Source organism: Bos taurus, chromosome 6 (assembly GCF_002263795.3).
Source record: "Bos taurus isolate L1 Dominette 01449 registration number 42190680 breed Hereford chromosome 6, ARS-UCD2.0, whole genome shotgun sequence".
In the NCBI taxonomy this organism is placed as follows: Eukaryota; Metazoa; Chordata; class Mammalia; order Artiodactyla; family Bovidae; genus Bos; species Bos taurus.
In genome coordinates this window covers 85,051,975-85,078,557 of record NC_037333.1, presented here as the reverse complement: position 1 = coordinate 85,078,557, position 26,583 = coordinate 85,051,975, and the positions used below count along the sequence as shown (strand labels likewise).

The 26,583-nt window shown below is 39.7% G+C and overlaps 1 protein-coding gene across 1 annotated transcript in view; it reads left to right on the top strand.

Annotated features, from left to right (window-relative positions):
• The first annotated feature begins 15,375 nt into the window (after window positions 1-15,375).
• LOC782370 (UDP-glucuronosyltransferase 2A3) overlaps window positions 15,376-26,583 on the top strand; it is a 57,913-nt gene continuing 46,705 nt past the window's right edge. The window contains 2 exon segments of the mRNA XM_015471669.3: window positions 15,376-16,106; window positions 24,302-24,307. Coding sequence (XP_015327155.2) covers window positions 15,385-16,106; window positions 24,302-24,307 — 728 coding nt within the window. The 5' untranslated portion in view covers window positions 15,376-15,384.

Genomic DNA, 26,583 nt, shown 5'->3' with positions numbered 1-26,583 from the left:
AAGTGAGAAATAGATTTAAATATCTAGATCTGATAGACAGAGTGCCTGATGAACTATGGATGTAGGTTTGTGACATTGTACAGGAGACAGGAATCAAGACCATTCCCAAGAAAAAGAAATGCAAAAAAGCAAAATGGTTGTCTGAGGAGGCTTTACAAATAGCTGTGAAAAGAAGAGAAGCGAAAAGCAAAGGAGAAAAGGAAAGATATACCCATTTGAATGCAAAGTTCCAAAGAATAGCAAGAAGAGATAAGAAAGCCTTCCTCAGCAACCAGTGCAAAAAAATAGAGGAAAACAATAGAGTAGGAAAGACTAGAGATTTCTTCAAGAAAATTAGAGATACCAAGGGATCATTTTATGCAAAGGTGGCCTCAATAAAGGACAGAAATGGTATGGACCTAACAGAAGAGGAAGATATTAAAAAGAGGTGGCTAGAATACAAAGAACTGTACAAAAAAGATCTTCACGGTGTGATCACTCACACTCACCTAGAGACAGACATCCTGGAATGTGAAGTCAAGTGGGCCTTAGAAAGCATCACTATGAACAAAGCTGGTGGACGTGATGGAATTCCAGTTGAGCTATTTTAAATCCTAAAAGATGATGCTGTGAAAATACTGTACTCTATATGTCAGCAAATTTGGAAAACTCAGCAGTGGTCACAGGACTGGAAAAGGTCAGTTTTCTTTCCCATCCCAAAGAAAGGAAATGCCAAAGAATGCTCAAACTACCGCACAATTGTACTCATCTCACATGCTAGTAAAGTAATGCTCAAAATTCTCCAGGCCAGGCTTCAGCAATATGTGAACTGTGAACTTCCAGATGTTCAAGCTGGTTTTAGAAAAGGCAGAGGAACCAGAGATCAAATTACCAACATCTGCTGGATCATGGAAAAAGCAAGAGAGTGCCAGAAAAACATCTATTTCTGCTTCATTGACTATGTCAAAGGCTTTGTGGATCACAGCAAACTGTGGAAAATTCTGAAACAGATGGGAATACTGGACCACCTGACCTGCCTCTTCAGAAACCTGTATGTAAGTGAGGAAGCAACAGTTAGAACTGGACATGAAACAACAGACTGGTTCCAAATAAAAAAAGGAGTATGTCAAGGCTGTATATTGTCACCCTGCTTATTTAACTTATATGCAGAGTACATCATGAGAAATGCTGGGCTGGAGGAAGCACAAGCTGGAATCAAGATTGATGGGAGAAATATCAGTAACCTCAGATATGCAGATGACACCACCCTTATGAAAGTGAAGAAGTGAAGAAAGAAAGTAAAAAAGAACTAAAGAGCTAAAGAAAGTGAAGAAGAACTAAAGAGCCTCTTGATGAAAGTGAAAGAGGAGAGTGAAAAAGTTGGCTTAAAGCTCAATATTCAGAAAACTAAGTAAGATCATGGCATCTAGTCCCATCACTTCATGGAAAATAAATGGAGAAACAGTGGAAACTGTGGCTAACTTTATTTTTTGGGGGGCTCCCAAATCACTGCAGATGGTGATTGAAGCCATGAAATTAAAAGACAGTTACTCCTATGACCAACCTAGACAGTATATTAAAAAGTAGAGACATTACTTTGTCAACAAAAGTCTGTCTAGTCAAGGCTATGGTTTTTCCAGTGGTCATGTATGAATGTGAGAGTTGGACTGTAAAGAAAGCTGAGCACTGAAGAGTTGATGCTTTTGAACTGTGGTGTTGGAGAAGACTCTTGAGAGTCCCTTGGACTGCAAGGAGTTCAAACCAGTCCATCCTAAAGGAGACCAGTCCTGGGTGTTCATTAGAAGGACTGATGTTGAAGCTGGAGCTCCAATACTTTGGCCACCTGATGCGAAGAGCTGACTCATTTGAAAAGACCCTGATGCTGGGAAAGATTGAAGGCAGGAGGAGAAGGGGATGACAGAGGGTGAGATGGTTGGATGGCATCACTGGGTCAATGGACATTGGTTTGGGTGGACTCTGGGAGTTGGTGATGGACAGGGAGGTCTGGCGTGCTGTGGTTCATGGGTCACAAAGAGTTGGACACGACTAAGCGACTGAACTGAACTGAATGTAGTGTTCCAAAGAAGAGCAAGGAGAGATAAGAAAGTCATCTTAAGTAAACAATCCAATGAAATAGAGGAATACAATAGAATGGGAAAGACTAGCCATCTCTTCAAGAAAACTAGAGATACAAAGGGAACATTTATTGCAATGATGGGCACAATAAAGGATAGAAAAAGTGTGGACCTAACAGAAGCAGATAATGTTAAGAACGTGTCGCAAAAATACAGAGGAAAAACTGTATAAGAAAGATCTTTAATGACCTGGATAAGTATGATGGTGTCGTCACTCACCTAGAACCAGACATCCTGAAGTGTGAAGTCAAGAGGGCCATAGGAAGAATTACTAAGAACAATTCTAGTGGAGATGATATATTCCAGCTGATCTATTTCATATCCTAAAAGATGATGCTGTGACAGTGCTGTACTCAATATGGCAGCAAATATGGAAAACTCTGCAGTGGCCACAGGACACTGAAAGAAAGGATGGAAATCCTTTCAGTTTCCATCCCAATCCCAGAGAAAGGCAATGTCAAAAAATGTTCAAACTGCCCCCACAATTGCACGCATTTCATATGCTAGCATGATAATGCTCCAAATGCTTCAAGTTAGGCTTCAAAGTACATGAACTGAGAAATTCCAATGTTCAAGCTGTATTTAGAAAAGCAGAGGAACCAGAAATGAAATTGCCAACATTTCTTGGATCTTGGAGACAGCATGAGAGTTCCATAAAAGCATCTACTTTTGCTTCATTGACTATGTTAAAACTTTTGACTGGGTGGTTCACAACAACATGTGAAAAATTCTTAAAGAGAAGGGAATACCAGACCACCTGAGAAACTTCCTGAGAAACCTGTATGCAGGTCAAGAAGCAACAGTCAGAACCAGATATGGAACAATGGACAGGTTCAAAACTGGGAAGAGAGTACATCAAGGCTGTACATTGTCAACCTGCTTATCTAAATTATATGCAGTGTACCTCTTGTGAAATGCCAGGATGGATTAATCACAAGCTGGAATCAAGATTTCTGGGAGAAATATCAATAACCTCAGATATGCAGATGACATCACTCTTATGGCAGAAAGTGAAGAGGAACTAAGGAGCCTTTTTATGATCATGAAAGAAGTGAGTAAAAAAGCTAGCTTAAAACTCAACATTCAAAAAATGATCATGGCATTCTGTTTCATCACTTCATTGCAAATAGATGGGGAAAATATGGAAACAGTGATAGGATTTATTTGGGGGGGGTTCCAAAATCACTGCTGAAGGTAACTGCAACCATGAAATTAAAAGATGCTTGCTCCTTGGAAGAAAAGCTGTGACCAACCTAGAGAGCATATTAAAAAAGCAGAGACATCACTTTGCCAACAAAGGTCTGTATAGATAGTGAAACCTATGGTTTTTCCAGTAGTCATGTAAGGATATGAATTCCCTGGTGGTTCAGTGGTTAGAATGCTCTGCTTCTACTGCAGAGGGCCTGGGTTCAATACCTAGTCGGGGAACTAAGATCCCCCATGCCTCACAGTGCAGCCAAAAAGATATGAAAGTTAGACCTTAAAGAAAGCTGAGTGCCAAAGAATTGATGCTTTAAAACTATGGTGTTGGAGAAGCTTCTTGGTACTCCCTTGGGCAGCAAGGAGATCAAATCTGTCAATTCTAAAGGAAATGAACCCTGAATATTCATTGGAAGGACTGACGCTGAAGTTCTAATACTTTGGCCATTTAATGTGAAAAGTCGACTCATTGAAAAAGACCCTGATGCTGGGAAAGACTGAGGGCTGGAGGAAAAGGGAATGACAGAAGATGAGATGGTTGGTTGGCATCACTGACTCAATGGATGTGAATTTGAGAAAACTCTGGGAGATAGTGAAGGATGGGGAAGCCTAGCATGCTGCAGTCTGTGGAGTCACAAAGAGTTGGACACAACTGAGTGTCTGAACAACAGATTATTTGTACAATGTGTGAAATTAGCTGGGATGAATAAGGACAAAATCATGCAAGTCATGTAAGCTCCATTAAGCTGTGTGAACTTGCCCTCTGTCTGACCACCAGCCTATAATTAACGCTTGGACTTTGAGTCTTTCAGAATTCAGTTATCACAAATAAAAGGGTGAAGTACAGGAAGTCTCAATATTGCAAAGATGTGAAGGAAATTACCTATCCATTTCTTTAAGTCAAGATATTACAATGACTATGCACATACTCAATGGATAGCACACTTAGATAAATAACCCATCATTCATCAAATTTATAGCCTTTTTGACTTCACTGATATGAACTTGAACATGAAAAAAAAATCAATAACAAGCACAATGCCATACACTGGCTACACAGTATCTGAGAAGTCGGTGAGCTGAACTTTGAATCATAGACTAAACCCTAAAAAAATTTACATAAACTAACCTTTACCCTTCTGAAGACCTCTGTGTCCTTTGCTGGCTCTAGGCAGTGACTTCCACTCCTGTGTTATTGTGAGCATGTCCAGGTTTTGTGAACCACTTCATAGGCCCCTGTTTCCATCTGTGGCCCTTCTTTCTCCATATTCAGCAATCCTCATTTATTGATAGGAGAGACTTGTGTCAGTTGCCACCACTGACAGTGAAGGACTTGGTGTTCTACAAAAGAGAATTATGTTTGATGTCCAGCTCCGATGATAAAGACCAAACACTTACAGCAGAGGCACCTGTGATGCCCATTTTGCCACATCTTTCCCCACAGCCTGTGGAGACCAAGCCTGTGCGTGAGTCAGAAAATGGCAGAAGAGCCAGAAGCACCCTCTCTCCTAGAGCCACAGGCAGCAAAGCCAGTGACACCAACAAGACCAGGGCACCAAGGACTCCAAAGTGGTGACAGTGCCAGCATCAAGCAACACCTCTGACAGAGTTCAGTTCAGTTCAGTCGCTCAATCATGTCCGATGCTTTGCGACTTCATGGACTGCAGCATGCCAGGCTTCCCTGTCCATCATCAACACTTGGAGCTTGCTCAAACTCATGTCCATTGAGTCAGTGATGCCATCCAACGATCTAATCCTCTGCTGTCCTGTTCTCCTCTTGCCTTCAATCTTTCCCAGCATCAGGGTCTTTTTTAATGAGTTAGTTCTTCGCATCAGGTGGCCAAAGTATTGGAGCTTCAGCATCAGGCCTTCCAATGATTAGGCAGGACTGATTTCCTTTAGGATTGAATGGTTTGATCTCCTTGCAGTCCAAGGGACTCTCAATAGTCTTCTCCAAGCAGTTCAAAAGCATTAGTTCTTTGGCATTCAGCTTTCTTTAGAGTTCAACTCTCACATCCGTACATGACTACTGGAAAAACCATAGCTTTGACTAGATGGACCTTTGTTGGCAAACTAATGTCGCTGCTTTTTAATATGCAGTCTAGTTGGTCATAGATTTTCTTTTCTGACAGAGTTAGTGGGGGGGTGAAAAGTGCCTACTCTCAAATATAACTAGAGAGAACACATGTAAGAAAAAACAAAATTTTGTGCTATCATGCCACTTACTGGAAAACAATAGAAGAACAACTAATTTCCAACCCACTGAATCATTACAATCAAGTTTAAAAAAAAAATTACTTAAAAAAAAAAAGACATTCACTATTGCAGTAGGGCCAGTAAAGGAACAACTTTTCAAGCTCCATGAAGATCCACAGTAAAATTGTATGAAAAAAGAAAATGGCGGTTCTCCAAAAACCAATTGTTAAACAAGGAATATGATCTGATAGAGAATTCAAAATAGTGATCATGAAGAAATTCAAGCTACAAGACAACTCAGAAAGGCAATTCAGTGAGCTCAGGAATAAAAGTAATGAATTAATTAACAGAAAGGATATTCTACCAGGAAGATTTAAATCCTAAAAAAAAATCAAACAGAAAATCTGTAGATGAAGAACACAATATAATGGAGGTACCATGCTCCCTGATTTCAAACTGTACTACAAAGCTATAGTAATCAAGACAGCACAGAATTGACTGAAAAACAGACACATAAATCAATGGGACAGAATTGAAAGGCCAGAAATAAACCCACACGTATGTGGAGAATCCAGTTCAGTTCAGTCGCTCAGTTATGTCTGGCTCTTTGTGATCCCATGGACTGCAGCACGCCAGGCTTCCCTGTCCATCACCAACTCCCAGAGCTTACTCAAACTCATTTCCATCAAGTTGGTGATGCCATCCAACCATCTTATCCTCTGTCATCCCCTTCTCCTCCCGCCTTCAATCTTTCCCAGCATCAGGGTCTTTTCCAATGAGTCGGTTCTTCGCATCAGGTGGCCAAAGTATTGGAGCTTCAGCTTCAGCGTCAGTCCTTCCAATGAATATTCAGGACTGATTTCTTTTAGGATGGACTGGTTTGATTTCCTTGCAATTCAAGTAATCCTCAAGAGTCTTCTTCAATACCATTGTTCAAAAGCGTCGTTTCTTTGGCACTCAGCTTTCTTTATAGTCCAACTCTTACATTCATACATGACCACTAGAAAAACCATAGCTTTGACTAGACGAAATTTTGTTATGACAGGGTAACATGGAATACATAATGTGTTCCTTGTTATTTTGTCATAAGAAAGTAACTACACTACATGCCAAGAAGTATAGCCCAGGCTTCCCTGGTAACTCAGACAGCAAAAATCCACCTGTAATTCAGGAGACCTGGGTTCAACCCCAGGTTGCGAAGATCCCTTGGAGAAGGCAATGGCTACCTACTCCAGTATTTTTTTTTATGATTGTTGGATCACAGAAAAAGCAAGAGAGTTCCAGGAAAACACTTACTTCTGCTTTATTTAGTATACTAAAGCCTTTGACTTATGTGGATCACAACAAACTGTGAAAAATTCTTCAAGAGATGGAAATACCAGACAACTTTACCAGCCTCCTGAGAAATCTGTATGCAGGTCAAGAAGCAACAGTCAGAAACAGACATGAAACAGCAGACTGGTTCCAAATTTGGGAAGTAGTACATCAAGGCTGTATATTGTCACCCTGCTTATTTAACTTATATGCAGAGTACCTCATGTGAAATACCTGGCTGGGTGAAACACAAGCTGGAATCAAGATTGCTGGGAGAAATATCAATAACCTCAGGTATGCAGATGACACCACCCTTAAAGCAGAAAGCAAAGAGGAACCAAAGAGTCTCTTGATGAAGGTGAAAGAGGAGAATAAAAAAGCTGGCTTAAAACTCAACATTCAAAAAATGAAGATCTTGGCATCTGATCCCATCACTTCAAGGCAAATAGATGGGAAAACAATGGAAACAGTGACAGACTTGGCCTGTCAAAGATTTTCTTGGGCTCCAAAATCACTCCAGTTGGTAACTGTAGCCATGAAATTAAAAGGTGCTTGCCCCCTGGAAGAAAAGCTATGACCAACCTAGATAGCGTATTAAAAAGCAAAGTTTACTTTGGCATCAAATGTCCGTCTAGACAAAGCTATGGCTTTTCCAGTAGTCATATATGGATGTGAGAGTTGGACTCTAAAGAAAGCTGTTTGCCGAAGAATAGATGCTTTTCAACTGTGGTGTTGGAGAAGACTCTTGAGAGTCCCTTGGACTGCAAGGAGATCCAACCAGTCCATCTTAAAGAAAATCAGTCCTGAATACTCATAGGAAGGACTGATGCTGAAGCTGAAACTCTAATACTTTGGCAATGTGATGGGAAAAACTGACTCATTGGAAAAGACCCTAATGCTGGGAAATATTGAAAGTAGGAGGGGAAGGAGATGACAGCGGATGAGATGGTTGGAGGGCATCATTGACTCAATGGACATGAGTTTGAACAAAGTCTGGGAGTTGGTGATGGACAGTGAAGCCTGGCCTACTGCAGTATGTGGTCGTAAAGAGTCACACATGACTGAGCAACTGAATTGAACTGAACTGAACCAGTATTTTTTCCTGGAGAATCCCAGGGACAGAGACGCATAGCTAAGGCTATAGTCCACAGGGTCACAAAGAGTCGGACAATACTGAAATGACTTGGCATGCACACACAAATGCATTACCTAAAAATGCAAATTCTAAGATATTCTTATATTTGATTTTAAAGGGAATAATTTTAACTTTTTCACTTGAAATGAGGTTAAATTTATAACCATTCATATTAGTTCAAAGAAGTTGCTTTCTCTAATTCTGAAGAAGATTATTTTGTTGAAAATTGAAGGCTTAGACAAACACTTTTTTAAAGCTGTTAATAATAATAATAATAAATTTTACCTTCTTTTCTTTTAATCTGCTAATAGTGTATTGCGGTTGTTCTTCAATCCCTCAGATGTGTCCAATTCTTAGGGACCTCATGAACTGCAGCATGCCAGGCTTCCCTGTCCTTTACTATCTCCGAGAGTTTGTTCAAACCCATGTCCATTGAATTGATGATGCCATTCAGGCATCTTATCCTCTATTGTCCCCTTCTCCTCCTGCCCTCAATCTTTCCCTGGATTAGGGTCTTTTGCAAAGAGTCAGCTTCTTACATCACATTGCCAAAGTATAGGAGCTTCAGCTTCAGCATCAGTCCTTCCAATGAATATTCAGGATTGACTATCTTTAGGATTGACTGGCTTGATCTTCTTGCTGTCCAAGGGACTCTCAAGAGTCCTCTCCAGCACCACAGTCCACAAGCATCAATTCTTCAGTGTTCAGTTTTCTTTATGGTTGAACTCTCACATCTGTACATGACTACTTTTGACTGTATGGACATTTGTTGGCAAAGTGGTATCTCTGCTTTTTAATATGCTGCCTAGGTTTGTCAAATGAATGCCAAAGAATGCTCAAACTATCACACAGTTGCAGTCATTTCACACACTACTAAAGTAATGCTCAAAATTCTCCAGGCCAGGCTTCAGCAATATGTGAATCGTGAACTTCCAGATGTCCAAGCTGGATTTAGAAAAGGCAGAGGAACCTGAGATCAAATTACCAACATCTGTTGAATCATTGAAAAAGCAAGAGAGTTCCACAAAAACATCTACTTCCGCTTTTTTGACTATGCCAAAGCCTTTGACTATGTGGATCACAACAAAGTGTGGAAAATTCTTCAAGAGAGGGAAATGCCAGACCACCTTACCTGACTCCTAAGAAATTTGTATATAGATCAAGAAGCAAGAGTTAGAACTGAACATGGAACAACAGACTGATTTCAAATAGGGAAAGGAGAATGTTAAAGCTGTTTGTTGCCACCCTGTCTATTTAACTTAAATGCAGAGTACATCATGCAAAATGCTGGGCTGGATGAAGCACAAGCTGGAATCAAGATTGCCGGGAGAAATATCAATAACCTCAGATATGCAGATGACACCACCCTTATGTCAGAAAGAGAAGAAGAACTAAAGAGTCTCTTGATGAAAGTGAAAGAGGAGAGTGAAAAAGTGGGCTTAAAACTCAGCATTCAGAAAACTAAGATCATGGCATCTGGTCCCATCACTTCATGGCAAGTATATGGGGAAACAATGGAAACAGTGACAGACATTTTCTTGGGCTCCAAAATTACTGCAGATGATGACTGCAGCCATGAAATTAAAAGACACTTGCTCCTAGGAAGAAAAACTATGACCAACCTAGACAACACATTAAAAAGCAGAGACATTACTTTGGCAACAAAGGATATTCTAATCAAGGCTATGGTTTTTCCAGTAGTCATGTATGGATGTTAGAGTTGGACTATAAAGAAAGCTGAGCACTGAAAAATTGATGTTTTGGAACTGTGGTGTTGGAGAAGACTCGAGAGTTCCTTGGACTGCAAGGAGATCAAACTAGTCAATCCTAAAAAAAAAACCATTCCTGAATATTCATTGGAAGGACTGATGCTGAAGCTGAAACTCCAATACTTTGGCCCCGTGATGTGAAGAAATGACTCATTTGAAAAGACCCTTATTTGGGAAAGATTGGAAGGAGGGAGAAGGGGACAACAGAGAATGAGATGGTTGGAGGGTGTGACCAACTCAATGGACATGTTTTTGAGTAAACTCCGGGAGTTGGTGATGGACAGGGAAGCTGGCGAGCTGCAGTCCATAGGGTCACTAAGTGTCGGACACGACTGTGTGACTGAATTGAACTGAACTGAAATGATATTGAAAATTTTTCTATTAAGTTTCCTTCTACCTTTAACTCATCTCTTGGCTATATTTTAAATATTCTCATTCATCATTGAATCCATTTTGCTCATATTTTGATAAAGACATATTTGTATTCATGAGTGATTATGGACCTAGAATGTGTTTCTCCTTCAGCCCTTTTTTAGGTAAGTTTATATTGCCTTTGGGATTAACGAAATATTTCCTTTTTTCTTATCCTAAAAAAATAAGGATTTATTCTTGGAATTTTTTGCTAAAATTTATCTGTAAAATCATGTGGGTTTAGTATTTTCTTTGTGCAAATATATTTAGTGGCCATCTTGATTCACAAATTTATAATGCAAATATATATTCTGGTTTTCAAATCTGTTTTTTACAAATTAGTGTATGGACTAATAAGTGTCAAGTCCTGCTTGCAGAAAAGCACTGGAGAGGTGTCTCTGCAGATTTTCTTCAGGTACACGAGCACTTACGGGAGTCTGGCCCCTTCTCATAGGAGTCGTTCTTGATAAATCCCACGTTCACCACAGACTCGAGCTCATACACCAAGGCTGTAGCATCTGTGGCCACTGCCATCTCCTCCTTGGAATGATCGTCCTTCTTAGGGTCTCTGCTCTGGGCCATGGCTGGAGATACTCGGTCACTCCTGGGCGTCTGCTGCCTTCTTTCCTGTCAAGAGTGCTAGATTCTCCTCTGAGCTCAGAAGGCTGGTCTGGCGATTCAGTGGTGGAACACAGAGCTGTTTTCCGCTTCAGCCTGGGTGGCTGGCTCAGCCAGGAATGGAGGGGAGGGCATCACCCCCAGGTCCAGGGCCATCTCTGGCCCCTTCCACCCTGCTCCTTCCACAGAGACGCATAGCCCTCTTGGCACTGGGCTCTGCTTGGGCTCCACGACCAGTCTAGCACCTACCTCATCACAGTCCTGGGCCCGCTTCTGGTCACGGGCCTCCTGCTTAGCCTGGGGGGCTCAGGGCCTCGCTCCAAGACAAAGGGAGATGGCTCCTGCCCATTCTCCTGGCTCCTCAGACCTGGCACCAACTCCTAGGTCCCTAAAAGTTTCTTCAGCAGAGAGGACCATGTGAACAGAGGCACCTTCTTGTGCAGTGACAGCTGCAGTAGGTCACCTTTGCAAGCCTGTACTTTGGTGCAAGAACTATCTTGGCATAGAAAACACCACCCCACTGCCAACCACTTGGGAGCCGCACCACACAGCCTGTGTCTGTGAAGGCAGTGTCGACCTCCTCCAGTCCCACGGGACCAATCCTCATATGCAGCTTGACAATCACCTCATCAGCACTCTGCCTCCGATCGAGAACCAAGTCCAGGGAAGCTTGACGGGCTGCAGTCTGTGGCCCGTCAAAGAGTCGGACACATCTGAGCCACTGAAGGACAGCAACAATTGAAAAATTTGATGTAAGTAGATTTGATTAAAAGAACATAAACACAGGGCTGAGTTGTACAGCTTGGTTGCAAAAAAACCCCACAAGTTTTAAAGAGTGAAAAAAGACTTGTAAGAGGAGGAACCAAGTAGACAACCAACAACTAGATTCAGAGGTCTCAGTCTGTTCTTCATGCATCCATATGATAGAATGCATCCATTCTATCATATTTCCTATTGCAATTTTTTTATTCAGAACTTAATCCACATAATATCTTTTGATTTCTCTTTTGACTCAATGTTTATTTGTATGAAAGTGTTATTCTTTCAGTCGTGTCCAACTCTTTGCGACCCCATGGACTTTAGCCCAGCAGGTTCAACTGTCCATGGGATTCTTCAGGCAAGAATATTGGAGTGGGTTGCATTCCAGTCTCCAGGGGATCTTCCTGACCCAGGGATCAAATCCATGTCTCTTGGTATTGCAGGAAGATTTTTAACCATCTCAGCCACCAGAGCCTACTCTTCACTCTATTCACTTAAATCTGATTTGTTGAATTCTTAATTTGGATAAATTAACTTTATTTCTTTAGCAAATTTTCACAATTATTCTTTTTAATTTCTTGTTCTTTGCCCATATTTTCAGATTTCACTTTCATATCCTTAAACATATTGTATTATGGGGAGGGACATGGGAGGGGGGTTGAGGATTGGGAACAAGTATACACCCGTGGCGGATTCATGTTGATGTATGGCAAAACCAATACAATATTGTAAAGTAAAAAAATAAATAAATAAAATAAAGCTGTTTTTTAACCAAAAAAACAAAACAAAACAAAACAAAACAAAACCAAAAAAAAACACTACTTTACGTCACTGAGTTAATATTTCTGTTACTTCTGCTGGTCCCCAGTCTTGAAGCTTTCTTTTCTTGTAACAGAGAGGTGCTTATTTACTTTGAAATTTTATCTATAGGAAACTTTGAAGCTTGGGGCAAAGTTTCTTCAAAGAGATTTTTCTAGTTTGAACTGTAAACCAATACCAAGGCTTATAGTGTTAAAAATTCTAAGGAAAGAGTTCTTTCACCCAGAGAGCCCTAAGTCAAAACTAGTGATTTTCCTTGCAGTAAACTTCTGTATAAGGGAATTCACTTGCAAAAGTGAGATCTTATCTTGAGAATCTAGCGTTACATGAACATATGCAGGGTCTGGGATCTTGGGCAAATCTTCAGACTTTTGAGCTCTCCACTCTTGCCATATATTGTTTGTTCTACAAATAAATGGCAAGGGTGAACATCAGAATTCCTGCTTTGACTTTGATTAGGGATTCTTCTGATTTTTTTATTTTCTTGCCAAATCAAAAATGAATTTTTATGAGGCAATTTTATATTTTATCTAGATTTTTAATGTTTCAGTTAGATAGCAAACATATGCCTCCTATACTTTTAAATTTATGTGAATAAATCCTTATTTGAAATCTGAGCTCTGCTTTAGTTTTCTCATATAATAAAATAACTTAGAAATATTTCTCTCCCAATTTACACAAGTATGCTTAGGTCAATTTCTGAGCTGTATTATATCTCTCCGCGAAACTGTTTACAACATGTGAACTTTGTCATAGTGATTAGATAAATTTATCAGTCTTTTTTTCCAAATCACTTCTAGGTTATTTACCATATATAGAAAGACTTATAGAAAGACTTTCCTCTTTTAAGATTATATTGTTATCTCAATTTTCTTTTAGTGGATTTATGATTCCGTCCCATCTTCTTGTTTTGTGATCATTTTCTTTTTTTTTCTGGATTCTGATTTTTACCGATTAATACAGAACTTATGTAAACCCTAATTATGCAACAGGACACAACTCTTAATCCTTGGTCAAAGTTTTGTCTTGGTATCTTCTAAACAAACCTACCCTGTGTTTTCATTTTAGCAAACAAAATAGGAAAAAAAAAATTCTCAAGGGATTTGAAATTTCTGTATGTCTCTTCCAAATTATTAAAATGAATATAATTTTGTAACTGAATATAACCCTTCATATAATTGTGCCACATTTCTTAGAACACAGATACACTGATATTTCCTTTTACTTCTAAGTGGTGCTTTTCCACCTACTAAATAGACTCTTAAAGACAGCTACCTCCATCATTCCCTTCCTCTACCAAAGAATCCCCTTCATATGCTTTGCAATTCCTCAGTTTATCTCTACCTTCTCTGATCCTTCTCCCTTAAGCTTGAAGAATAAGTATTGGTTAACTGGCTAACTTATTTTGTCCAATAGTCTGTGAGATCATTTTGAATTAGAACTGTTTTTTACTTGTTTCTTTATGCCCTGTGCATAATACAGAATCTAGTATACAGTAGGTACTAAAAATTGCTTGTGAAAGGTATGAAATATAAAGAATTTAGAGAGGAAGTGGAATTAAATTGAAATTCATGTGAATGACTGAATATAAAATGAGTACTTCTAAATTCATCTTTACTTTGAGATTCACAGACATGTCCTGTCTTTAACTTACACACTGCAGGTCAAAAACTCTTCCTGTAGCTACTCCTTTAGTGTTTCATGAATTTGCTAGAGTCATTATCACACTCTGGTTGCTTAAAGTAAAAACCAAACTCTTCCTGGTTAACTCTTGGTCACCTCTCACTTCCCATCAGTCGTAAGACTCATTGTCTGCTCTCCATTCACAAATCAATATTTCAATACTATATTCTTACTTAGTTAAGACTAAGCCACTAAGCAGAGCACATTCTTACTGATAATATCATCAAATCTTGCTTTCCTAATATATATGTTTTAAAAAGGAAAGAAAAGTGTGCTAGTTGAACAGTCATGTCTGATGCTTTGCAACCACATAGGCTATAGCCCACTAGGTTCCTCCATCCATGGAATTCTCTAGGCCGGAATATTGGAGTGGGTAGCCATTCCTTTCTCCAGGGGACCCTCTTGACCCAGGGATAGAAACCAAGTCTCTTGCATTGCAAGCAGATTCTTTGCTGTCTGAGCCACCTAATTTTAATCAATTACATATTCATTTTTCTCTATGACTCAAATCCTTTTTGTTGCCAGAATAGTTTTATTAAAGGATATATATGATCATTTTCTGTACTTCATTTGAAAATTTGAGTGGGCATCTTTTTATGGTAATTAAACATGACCCAGAACATAGCATCCAAGGCTCTCCAAACTGTCCTATTTTAACTAATATTTCCCTTTTCTGCACAGCTCTGTGTTAGCCTATGACTATATACTTGGAACTGATATCTGTATATTTAAATGACCATGACTTACATATCATTCATCTTTTTCTCCTTTTCTTCTATTCACTTTCAGAACCCTTTTTCTGTAATCTTTGCTCCTGGACTCAGCCGAAATGTCCCCTACATTTTGAAGTTTTGACTGATTTTCTTCATATTGCAGTGATAGCATATTCTGAGGCTCTGAAACGCTGTACCTTTGTACAGTATTTAGTATATATCTCATATCATGTGATATATGTGCTTTATTCTCATGTTAGCATATGACCAATCTTATGAGAAACATATATTTTTATGTTTTCCCATTCATCCATAAGATAAAACATATTATTTAGTAGACTTACTAAAATGAATTTTTATACTTTAAAATTGTCAATTAAAAATATCATTTTTCTATTTTAACCTATTTAAAGCAAGCTCCTAGAATGTCAAAATTATTTCCTTCAAAATGTATACATATTACATATCTATTCCTGAATAAATACTATACAATACTGTGCCAATTAACAACTGGCAAAGTTCTCTGCATGTAAGTGCCATTTCTGAACTCCAGAAATTAATTTTTAACGTGGTCTATGTCTAAATTGCCACTTCATTTCTGGGCCCAGCAAACATTCATCCTTTGCAGAGCAGTGTGTGAGGGAGCTGCTGTTATGGCATCTGAGAAGTGGGTTTCAGCAATTCCATTGCTGCAGCTCTGCTATACTGGCTGTGGATTCTGTGAGGAAGTTTTGGTGTGGCCCCATGATATGAGCCACTGGCTCAATCTAAAGGTCTTTCTGGAGAAACTCATGGAAAGAGGACACGAAGTGACTGTGTTGGTGTCTCCACAAAATTTTATCATTGACTACAGCAAGCCTTCCACCATGAACTTCAAGATTCTCCCCACACCACAGGACAGAGAAGCTAATGAAAATAGACTAAATGACTTTTTAGACCTGTCAGTTAACGTCATGCCTTCATTGTCACCTTGGCAATCAGCAAAATCTGCAAGATTTTTTTTTTTTTTTCAAATGAGTGGATATTTAAAACTTGTCTGTGAGAGTGTTGTCTACAACTGGACAATCTTGAAGAAATTCCAGGACACCAACTATAATGTTATGATTATAGACCCTATGATGCCCTATGGAGAGCTGATTGTTGAGATTCTAGGAAACCCTTCTATATACACACTGAGGCATTCCATGTGTGGCATGATGGAGAAATACTGTGGGCAAATTCCATCCTCACCTTCCTACGTGCCTGTTGACATGGCAGGACTAACATACAAAATGACCTTTCTGCAAAGGGTAAAAAATTTAATGCTTTCTGTTTTCTTTGACTTCTGGCTCCAACAACATGACACTCAGCTTTGGGACTAGTTTTAAAGTGAAGTGTTAGGTAAGAGACTCTGCTTTTCATTCTAAAGTAGTTATCAGAAAAAGCTAAGGAGGTTTAAGAAAAGTCTAGGAAGATGAAAGGAATATACTTTTAAAACTGTCACTTCCCCCAAAACGCCACAATTAATATCAGTGAACTGAGGTTCAACAACTAATTGGGAAAGGGAGGCAAGAAATATCTTGCTGTGGTTCCTCTTTCTTTACACTCATCTATCTTGTAGAATACTTCAATATCTAAACAATTGCTACCAAAACAAAATGAAATATAAAACTTGCTAATAAGTGTCAATCCAATGAAAGATGTATTTTTTGTCACATGCAGAATATCACAGGTAAGTCTAATACACTGAGCTTTCCAGAGGTAAAGAATCTCCCTGCAATGTAGAAGATGAAGGAGTTGCAAGTTCACTCCCTGGATCAGGAAAATACCCTGGAGGAAGAAATGGCAACCCACACAAGTATTCTTATTAGGAAAATTCCATGCACAGAGAAGCCTGTTGGGCTATAGTCCATAGGGTTGCAAAGATTCAGACACAATCAAGCAATTGGGCACAAACACACAGTGAGTTTTCATAGGGGAGGACATTGGACTTCTGCTCAGTTCAGTTTAGTTGCTCAGTTGTGTCCAATTCTGTGACCCCATGGACTGCAGCACGCCAGGCCTTCCTGTCCATCACCAACTCCCAGAGTTTACTCAAACTCATGTCCATTGAGTCGATGAAACCATCCAACCGTCTCCTCCTCTGTTGTCCCCTTCTCTTCCTGCCCTCAATCTTTCCCAGCATCAGGGTCTTTTCCAGTGAGTCAGTTCTTTTCATCAGGTGGCCAAAGAGTTGGAGTTTCAGCTTCAACATCAGTCTTTTCAATGAACATTCAGGACTGATTTCCTTTAGGATGGACTAGTAGTCCAAGTAACTAGTAGTTCCTTGCAGTCCAACGGACTGCTCAGTAAAGGGAGTGTAATGTTTGTTAAATGAGGAAGATAATCTCCTTACCTGATTCCAGTAATAGACTGAAACCTGAGCTATGCTAACAACAGGATTAAATTTGTTATTTGAATTTTTCTCTACAATTTTTGAAAATCACACATTATTAGAATTAAAATTTATACCATCATTCTGTTTGCCCAGAGTACCCACTATTCCTAGGTCTCTCTTAAATTTGGGATGAAAATTTATTAAGTCCTATGTGAACTGCTTCATCATAGCTGGTCATATTGAAAAGTTTTCTAGTATGTTATACTTCTTGTGTGCATGCTCAGTCACTTTAGTCATGTCTGACTCTTTGTAACCCTATGGACTGTAGCCCACAGGCTTCTCTGTCCATGGGATTCTCCTGGCAAGAATACTGGAGTAGGTTTTCATGCCCTCCTCCAGGGGATATTCCCAACCCAGGAATAAAACCCATGTCTCTTGCATCTCATGTATTGTAGGTGAATTCTTTATTTACCCACTGAGCCACCTGGGAAGGCTGGTATACTTCTTAGGGGAGTATGATACAGAAACCTAAAAAATTAAGTATAAACTTAAAAGAGTTTATGGCTCTAAGTGTTAAAAAGAGCATATTTTTCACTACACTAGTTACATATATTCTATTTGTAATTGTTTGCTTTTCCTAATAAAGAATCATTTTCTTTTGCAATTTTCACACATCTAGCTTATATTTGATTCCATCAAGTGAAGCCGGCTTTCATTCCAATTTTTTTTTTAACTAAAGTACAGTTGATTTACAAGGTTGTCTTAATTTCTGCTGTATAGCCAAATGATTCAGTTTTACATAATATATATTATTTGTCTTCTTTTTCATTATAATTTATCTCACAATATTGAATATATTTCTTTGTGCTTTACAGGGCTTCCCTTGTAACTCAGTCGGTAAAGAATCTGCCTGCAGTACAGGAGACATGGTTTCGATCCCTGGGTTGGGAAGATCTCCTGCAGAAGGAAATGGCAACCCACTCTAGTATCCTTGCCTGGAAAATCTCATGGACAGAGGAGCCTGGTCGGCTGCAGTCCATGGGGTCGCAAAGAGATGGGTGCAACTGAGCTAACTAATACTTACTTACTTACTTTGCTGTTTATCCATTCTATATAAAATAGTGTACCTCTGCTAACCTGGAACTCCCAGTCTATCCCTCCCACACCTATCCTCCCCCATGGCAACCACAAATCTGTTCTCTCTGTAAATGTTTCTGTTTCATAGGTAGGTTCATTTGCATCATACTTCAGATTCTACATATAAGTAGTATCATATGGTATTCGTGTTTCTCTTTCTGACTCACTTCACTTAGGATGATAATATGTAGTCATATTCATATTGCTGTAAATGGCATTATTTCATTCTTTTTTATTATGGCTGAGTAGTATTCCATTGTATATATGTACTGCATCTTCTTCATCCATTCATCTGTTGATGGACATTTAGGTTTTTTTCATGAACTGGCTATTGTGAATAATGCTACTATGAATATAGGGGTGCATGTATGTTTTTGAATTATAATTTTTTTCCATTTATTCCCAGGAATAGGATTGATGAATCATATAGTAATTCTATTTTTAGGTTTTTGAGGAACTTCCATACTGTTTTCCACAGCTGCACCAACTTACATTCCTACCAACAGTGTAGGAAGTTTTCTTTTTCCCCACAACATCTCCAGCATTTTTTATCACTCCAAATATTTTTGAGAGTCACGAAGAAACATGAACTAACAAACAAAAGATCATATTGGGTATTAGAAGTAATAACTAATTTAACTTCCTTAATGTAGTAGTTTTTTAGGACTGTGATAACTAAATCTAAAAAACTGGGTGGTATAAAAAGAAATTTATTGTCTCACAGATCCAGAAGCTAGAAGTTAAAGAACAAAGTATTGTCAGAGCTGCTTTCCCTTGAGGCCAGTCTTTCTGCCTTGTAGATGTCCACCTTCTTACTATGTTTTCTCATAGTCTTTCCTTTGTGTATGCACATCCTTTGAGTCTCTTTGTCTTATAAGGAAACCTGTCATATTGGATCAGGAGTCACTCTATGGACTCATTGAACTTTAATTACCTCTTTAAAAATAAGTGCTGGTCTTCCCTTGTGGCTCAAATGGTGAAGAGTTGGCCTGCAATCCAGGAGACCTGGGTTCAATCCTTGGGTAGGGAAGATCCCCTGGAGAAGGGAATGGTCAACTCACTCCAGTATTCTTGCCTGGAGAATTAGATGGACAGAGGAGCCTAGTGGGCTACAGTTGATGGGGTCACACAGCGTCAGAAACGACTGAGTGACTAACACACACACCTCTTTAAAGGACCTACCTTCAAATACTCTCAGACTTCAATATATGAATATTAAAGGAACATAATTCAGTCTATAATTTTTATTTTTAATAGATACATTGTTTAATAGAGCTAAGATTAAAAAAAAAAACGCTTAAAAATCCTTAGCTTTACACATGATTTTGAATTTACACTGCATTTATTTCTCAATAAATAACAACCAATAAGCACAGTGGAAACAGTGTCAGATTTTATTTTTTTGGGCTCCAAAATCACTACAGATGGTGACTGCAGCCATGAAATTAAAAGACACTTACTCCTTGGAAGAAAAGTTATGACCAACCTAGATAGCATATTGAAAAGCAGAGACATTACTTTGCCAACAAAGGTTCGTCTAGTCAAGGCTATGGTTTTTCCAGTGGTCATGTATGGTGTGAGAGTTGGACTGTGAAGAAGGCTGAACGCGGAAGAATTGATGCCTTTGAACTGTGGTGTTGGAGAAGACTCTTGAGAATCCCTTGGACTGCAAGGAGATCCAACCAGTCCATTCTGAAGGAGATAACCCTGGGATTTCTTTGGAAGGAATGATGCTAAAGCTGAAACTCCAGTACTTTGGCCACCTCATGCGAAGAGTTGACTCATTGGAAAAGACTCTGATGCTGGCAGGGATTGGGGGCAGGAGGAGAAGGGTATGGCAGAGGATAAGATGGCTGGATGGCATCACTGACTCGATGGACGTGAGTCTGAATGAACTCTGGGAGTTGGTGATGGACAGGGAGGCCTGGCGTGCTGCGATTCATGGGGTCGCAAAGAGTCGGACATGACTAAGCGACTGAACTGAACTGAAATGACTGAAGCACTTCCTGGTGTAGACCTTATTTACCTTATTTAAGGTAAGTAAGACCAGGGCCTTGATCTCAATTCTTCTTTCAGAAATACATGTAAAACATAGAGTTAGGAATATATTCTGATAATTAGAGATGCTGTCCTAGTTCCAACCAATAATTTTCTGGGATATTTGTTGTATTACTCATTAATATAGGGAAGGTATATGATTCTGTATGGATACATATTATGAAACAAATATAGTTCGTAGTAACAATTGGAAAATTTTAACTCTATTATCTTTAACAGATCTTTCTTTTATTGTAAGCACTGTGCTTCCCTGATAGCACAGGCAGTAAAGAATCCACCTACAATGCTGGAAACCAAGGCTCGATTCCTAAGTTCGGAAGATCCCCTGGAGAAGGGAATGGCAATCCCCTCCAGTATTCTTTCTTGGAGAATTCCATGGACAGAGGAGTCTGGTGGGTCACAGTCCATGGGGTCACAAAGAGTCAGACATGACTGAGCAACTTTCACACCGTCATTGATTTTCATTGCTGTACTCTATCATGTTCTTTATTAAGTAATTCTGAATGCACGATGGGTATCATTTCATTCTTGATGTAATGATAAACACAGCTAATATAAATTGCTAAAAAAAAATTGAATAGAACAAAAGCATATATAATGAATGATAATTGGCTTCATGTTTTTCCTTTTTTTTTTTTCTAATTTTATTTTATTTTTAAACTTTACATAATTGTATTAGTTTTGCCAAATATCAAAATGAATCCGCCACAGGTATACATGTGTTCCCCATCCCGAACCCTCCTCCCTCCTGCCTCCCCATACCCTCCCTCTGGGCCGTCCCAGTGCACCAGCCCCAAGCATCCAGCATCGTGCATCGAACCTGGACTGGCAACTCGTTTCCTACATGATATTTTACATGTTTCATTCCCATTCTCCCAAATCTTCCCACCCTGTCCCTCTCCCACAGAGTCCATAAGACTGTTCTATACATCAGTGTCTCCTTTGCTGTCTCGTACACCGGGTTATTGTTACCATCTTTCTAAATACCATATATATGCGTTAGTATACTGTATTTATGTTTTTCCTTCTGGCTTACTTCACTCTGTATAATAGGCTCCAGTTTCATCCACCTCATTAGAACTGATTCAAATGTATTCTTTTATATAAGAAGTTTTAACTTTTCTTGTCTTTTCATCAAGATATTGTCTCTGTATTATTAAAAAATATATATATATTCTTTTTTTTTTTTTACCAATTAGGACAATGACTAATCATCTTTATTTTTTCACTTAATATGGATTTGACATATATACTCACAACATATTAAAATGTACATTATTCTTTAAATTGATGCAGCAACATTCATATGAGTGGATATAACACATCATTGAACTGGTCTAGTGTGAAAGCCATAGTTAAATTTTCCAGCTCTGGTGTTACCAAAAAGAATTGTTGCCCTAAACTCATTGTACTTATATCTCAGCCACAATGCCCTCTAACATTTTTGAACCATTTAGCTCTTATCCTCAGACCTTTACATATGTGTGTTAGTCACTTAGTCGTGTTCAACTCTATGAGACCCCATGCACTGTGGGATCTTTGTTGGCAAAGTAATGTCTCTGCCTTTGAATATGCTATCTAGATTGGTCATAACTTTCCTTCCAAAGAGTAAGCGTCTTTTAATTTCATGGCTGCAATCACCATCTGCTGTGATTTTGGAGCCCAGAAAAATAAAGTCTGACACTGTTTCCACTGTTTTCACTGTTTCCCCATCTATTTGCCATGAAGTGATGGGACCGGATGCCATGATCTTCCTCTTCTGAATGTTGAGCTTTAAGCCAACTTTTTACTCTCCTCTTTCACTTTCATCAAGAGGTTTCTTAGTTCCTCTTCACTTTCTGCCATAAGGGTGGTGTCATCTGCATATCTGAGGTTATTGATATTTCTCCCAGCAATCTTGATTCCAGCTTGTGCTTCCTTCAGCTCAGCGTTTCTTATGATGTACTCTGCATAGAAGTTAAATAAGCAGGGTGACAATATACAGCCTTGATGTACTCCTTTTCCTATTTGGAACCAGTCTGTTCTTCCATGTCCAGTTCTCACTGTTGCTTCCTGACCTGCATACAGGTTTCTCAGGAGGCAGGTCAGGTGTTCTGGTATTCCCAACTCTTTCAGACTTTTCCACAGTTTATTGTGATCCACATAGCCAAAGGCTTTGGCATAGTCATCAAAGCAGAAATAGATGTTTTTCTGGAACTCTCATGCTTTTTCAATGCTCCATCGGATGTTGGCAATTTGATCTCTGGTGCCTCTGCCTTTTCTAAAACCAGCTTGAACATCTGGAAGTTCACAGTTCACGTATTGCTGAAGCCTGGCTTGGAGAATTTTGAGCATTACTTTACTAGCATGTGAGATGAGTGCAATTGTGCGGTAGTTTGAGCAATCTTTTGCATTGCCTTTCTTGGGATTGGAATGAAATCTGACCTTTTCCAGTCCTATGTCCATTGCTGAGTTTTCCAAATTTGCTTGCCTATTGAGTGCATTATTGTCACAGCATCATCTTTCAGGATTTGAAATAGCTCAACTGGGATTCCATCACCTCCACTAGTTTTGTTTGTAGTGATGTTTTATAAGGCCCACTTAACTTCGCATTCCAGGATCTGGCTCTAGGTGAGTGATCACACAGTAGTAATTATCTGGGTCATGAAGATCTTTTTTGTACAGTTCTGTGTATTCTTGCCACCTCTTCTTAATATCTTCTGCTTCTGTTAGGTCCCTACCATTTCTGTCCTTTATTGAGCCCATCTTTGCATGAAATGTTCCCTTGGTAGCTCTAATTTTCTTGAAGAGATCTCTAGTCTTTCCCATTCTGTTGTTTTCTTCTATTTCTTTGCATTGATTGCTGAGGAAGGTGTTCTTATCTCTCCTTGCTATTATTTGGAACTCTGCATTCAGATGCTTATATCTTTCCTTTTCTTCTTTGCTTTTTGCTTCTCTGCTATTTATAGCTATTTGTAAGGCCTCCTCAGACAACCATTTTGCTTTTTTGAATTTCTTTTCCATGGAGATGGTCTTAATCTCTGTCTCCTGTACAATGTCACGCACGTACCTCTGTCCACAGTTCATCAGGCACTCTGTCTATCAGATCTAGTCCCTTAAATCTATTTGTCACTGCTACTGCTAAGTCGCTTCAGTCATGTCCGACTCTGTGCAACACCATAGAAGGCAGCCCACCAGGCTCCCATGTCCCTGGGATTCTCCAGGCAAGAACACTGGAGTGGGTTGCCATTTCCTTCTCCAATGCATGAAAGTGAAAAGTGAAAGTGAAGTCGGTCAGTCATGTCTGACCCTCAGTGACCCCATGGGCTGCAGCGTTCCAGGCTCCTCCATCCATGGGATTTTCCAGGCAAGAGTACTGGAGTGGGGTGCCATTACTTCCACTGTATAATCATACGGGATTTGATTTAGGTCATATCTGAATGGTCTAGTGGTTTTCCCTACTTTCTTCAATTTGAGTTTGAATTTGGTAATAAGGAGTTCATGATCTGTGCCACAGTCAGCTCCCAGTCTTGTTTTTGCTGACCATATAGAGCTTCTCCATCTTTGGCTGAAAAGAATATAATCAGTCTGATTTTGGTGTTGACCATCTGGTGATGTCCATGTGTAGAGTTTTCTCTTGTGTTGTTTGAAGAGGGTGTTTGCTATGACCAGTGCATTCTCTTTGCAAAACTCTATTAGCCTTTGCCCTGCTTCATTCTGAACTCCAAGGTCAAATTTGCCTGTTACTCCAGGTTTTTCTTGACTTCCTACTTTTGCATTCCAGTACCCTATAATGAAAAGGACATTTTTTTTTTGGTGTTAATTCTAAAAGGTATTGTAAGTCTTCATAGAACTGTTCAACTTCAGCTTCTTCAGCATTACTGGTTGGGGCATAGGCTTGGATTACCGTGATGTTGAATGGTTTGCCTTGGAAAGGAACAGAGATCATTCCAGCGGCTGCAATGGACCTCACAGGAAGAACAATGGCTGTGACGGACCATGCAGGAAGCATGGCTGATGGGAGCTACCCCACACCAAAGGTTGGGGTGGCAACTGAGAGTGCCAGGCTGTGATGGCACAGGAGTGGCCGAGAGTGGAGCTACCCAACGGCCGAGGTTAGGGGCAGAGGCCAAGAGGAGCAACCCCACTTCGAAGGAGCAGCTGCAAGGGTGCAGGAGGGCTGAGAGGAGCCTCTCCACGTTCAAGGTCAGGAGGGGCGACTCATCCAAGGTAAGGAGCAGCGGTTGCGCTTTGCTGGGGCAGCTGTGAAGAGATACCCCACATCTGAGGTAAGAGAAACCCAAGTAAAATGGTAGGTGTTGTGAGAGCGCATCAGAGGGCAGACACACTGAAACCATAATCACAGAAAACTAGCCAATCTGATCACACCTACCACAGCCTTATCTAACTCAGTGAAACTAAGGCATGCTGTGTGGGGCCACCCAAAATAGACGGGTCATGGTGGAGAGGCCTGACAGAATATGGTCCACTGGAGAAGGGAATGGCAAACCACTTCAGTATTCTTGCCTTGAGAACCCTATGAACAGTGTGAAAAGACAAAATGATAGGTTACTGAAAGAGAAACTCCCCAGGTCAGTAGGTGCCCAATATGCTACTGGAGATCAGTGGAGAAATAACTCCAGAATGAATGAAGGGATGGAACCAAAGCAAAAACAATACCCAGCTGTGGATGTGACTGGTGATAGAAGCAAGGTCCGATGCTGTAAAGAGCAATATTGCATAGGAACCTGGAATGTTAGGTCCATGAATCAAGGCAAATTCAGTTCAGTTCAGTTCAGTCGCTCAGTCGTGTCTGACTCTTTGCGACCCCATGAATCGCAGCACGCCAGGCCTCCCTGTCCATCACCATCTCCCGGAGTTCACTCAAACTCATGTCCATCGAGTCGGTGAGGCCATCCTGCCATCTCATCCTCTGTCGTCCCCTCTTCTTCCTGCCCCAATCCCTCCCAGCATCAGAGTCTTTTCCAATGAATCAACTCTTCGCATGAGGTGGCCAAAGTACTGGAGTTTCAGCTTTGGCATCATTCCTTCCAAAGAAATCCCAGGGCTGATCTCCTTCAGAATGGACTGGCTGGATCTCCTTGCAGTCCAAGGGACTCTCAAGAGTCTTCTCCAACACCACAGTTCAAAAGCATCAATTCTTCAGCACTCAGCTTTCTTCAAGGCAAATTGCAATTGGTTAAATAGGAGATGGCAAGACTGAACGCCGACATTCTAGGAATCAGCAAACTAAAATTAACTGAAATGTGTGAATTTAACTCAGATGACCATTATATCTATTACTATGGGCAGGAATCCCTTAGAACAAATAGAGTAGCCATCATGCTCAACAAAGAGTCCAAAATGCCACATCATTACTTTTAGCATATTATTGAATGAGTTTTAGTAACAGTTATCTTGAGGAATAATTGACATACCCTAAAATTTCCCCACGAACCATGATATTTACTATGTTTACAAAGTTCAACCATTGTCTCCATGTTCTAATTCTGTAATCCCCCCAAGAAATGATTTTTTTTTTAAAGTTTTGTTAGTAAGATGAGTCTGAAATTGTATCTTAGGTTTTATTTAGATTCCCTTGGTTATTCCTGAGATTGAGTAAATTTTTATACAGGAGCTTTAGCCAGTTCATGAGCCACTTCAAGGTCCACAGCTGGTACTGAGGTCTGGATGTTTGTTACTCAACATGGAGTTGGGAATGACTCTTCTTGTGTGCCGTGACATATGGTGTTGGTGATACAATCAAAAAGAAACAGCCTGTAGCTGAGTTCTCAGAGATACAGAACTTTTCGCCATGTCTGCAGCCAGGAACACACTCTTTGGGTCTGTAACCTTGTTGCAAACTTCCCTTCTCAAATGTCATTTTCTGTTTTGGAGTGCACCCAAATTTCACAATCTCCTATCTGGCTCCCAGAGCTCCCACAAAGACACGTAGGTCTGTGGATAAACGCCAGATCATTGCTGGGGAGAGTACATGAGACACATCTTATTTGATCATCCTGCTCAAAATATTTGGAAGGGTAATACTCCCTTCCCTTGTATTTCTTCTGGAGTACCTTGATTATTCTTAGCTTTCTGTTCTTTTATTATGGATTTTAAAAATTAAAAGCAAAATTCTACAAAAATCATCAAATTTCATGAGGCTTGGGGTTTTGAAATTTTAGTAAGAATTACAAGGAGTCTGTATACTGATTTGAAGAGAATGGTCATCTTTATGATTTTTGATTTCCTATCAATGAATGTGATAGCTCTTTATTTTACTATAATGGATTTCAGTAAGACATTATAATTCTAATTATAA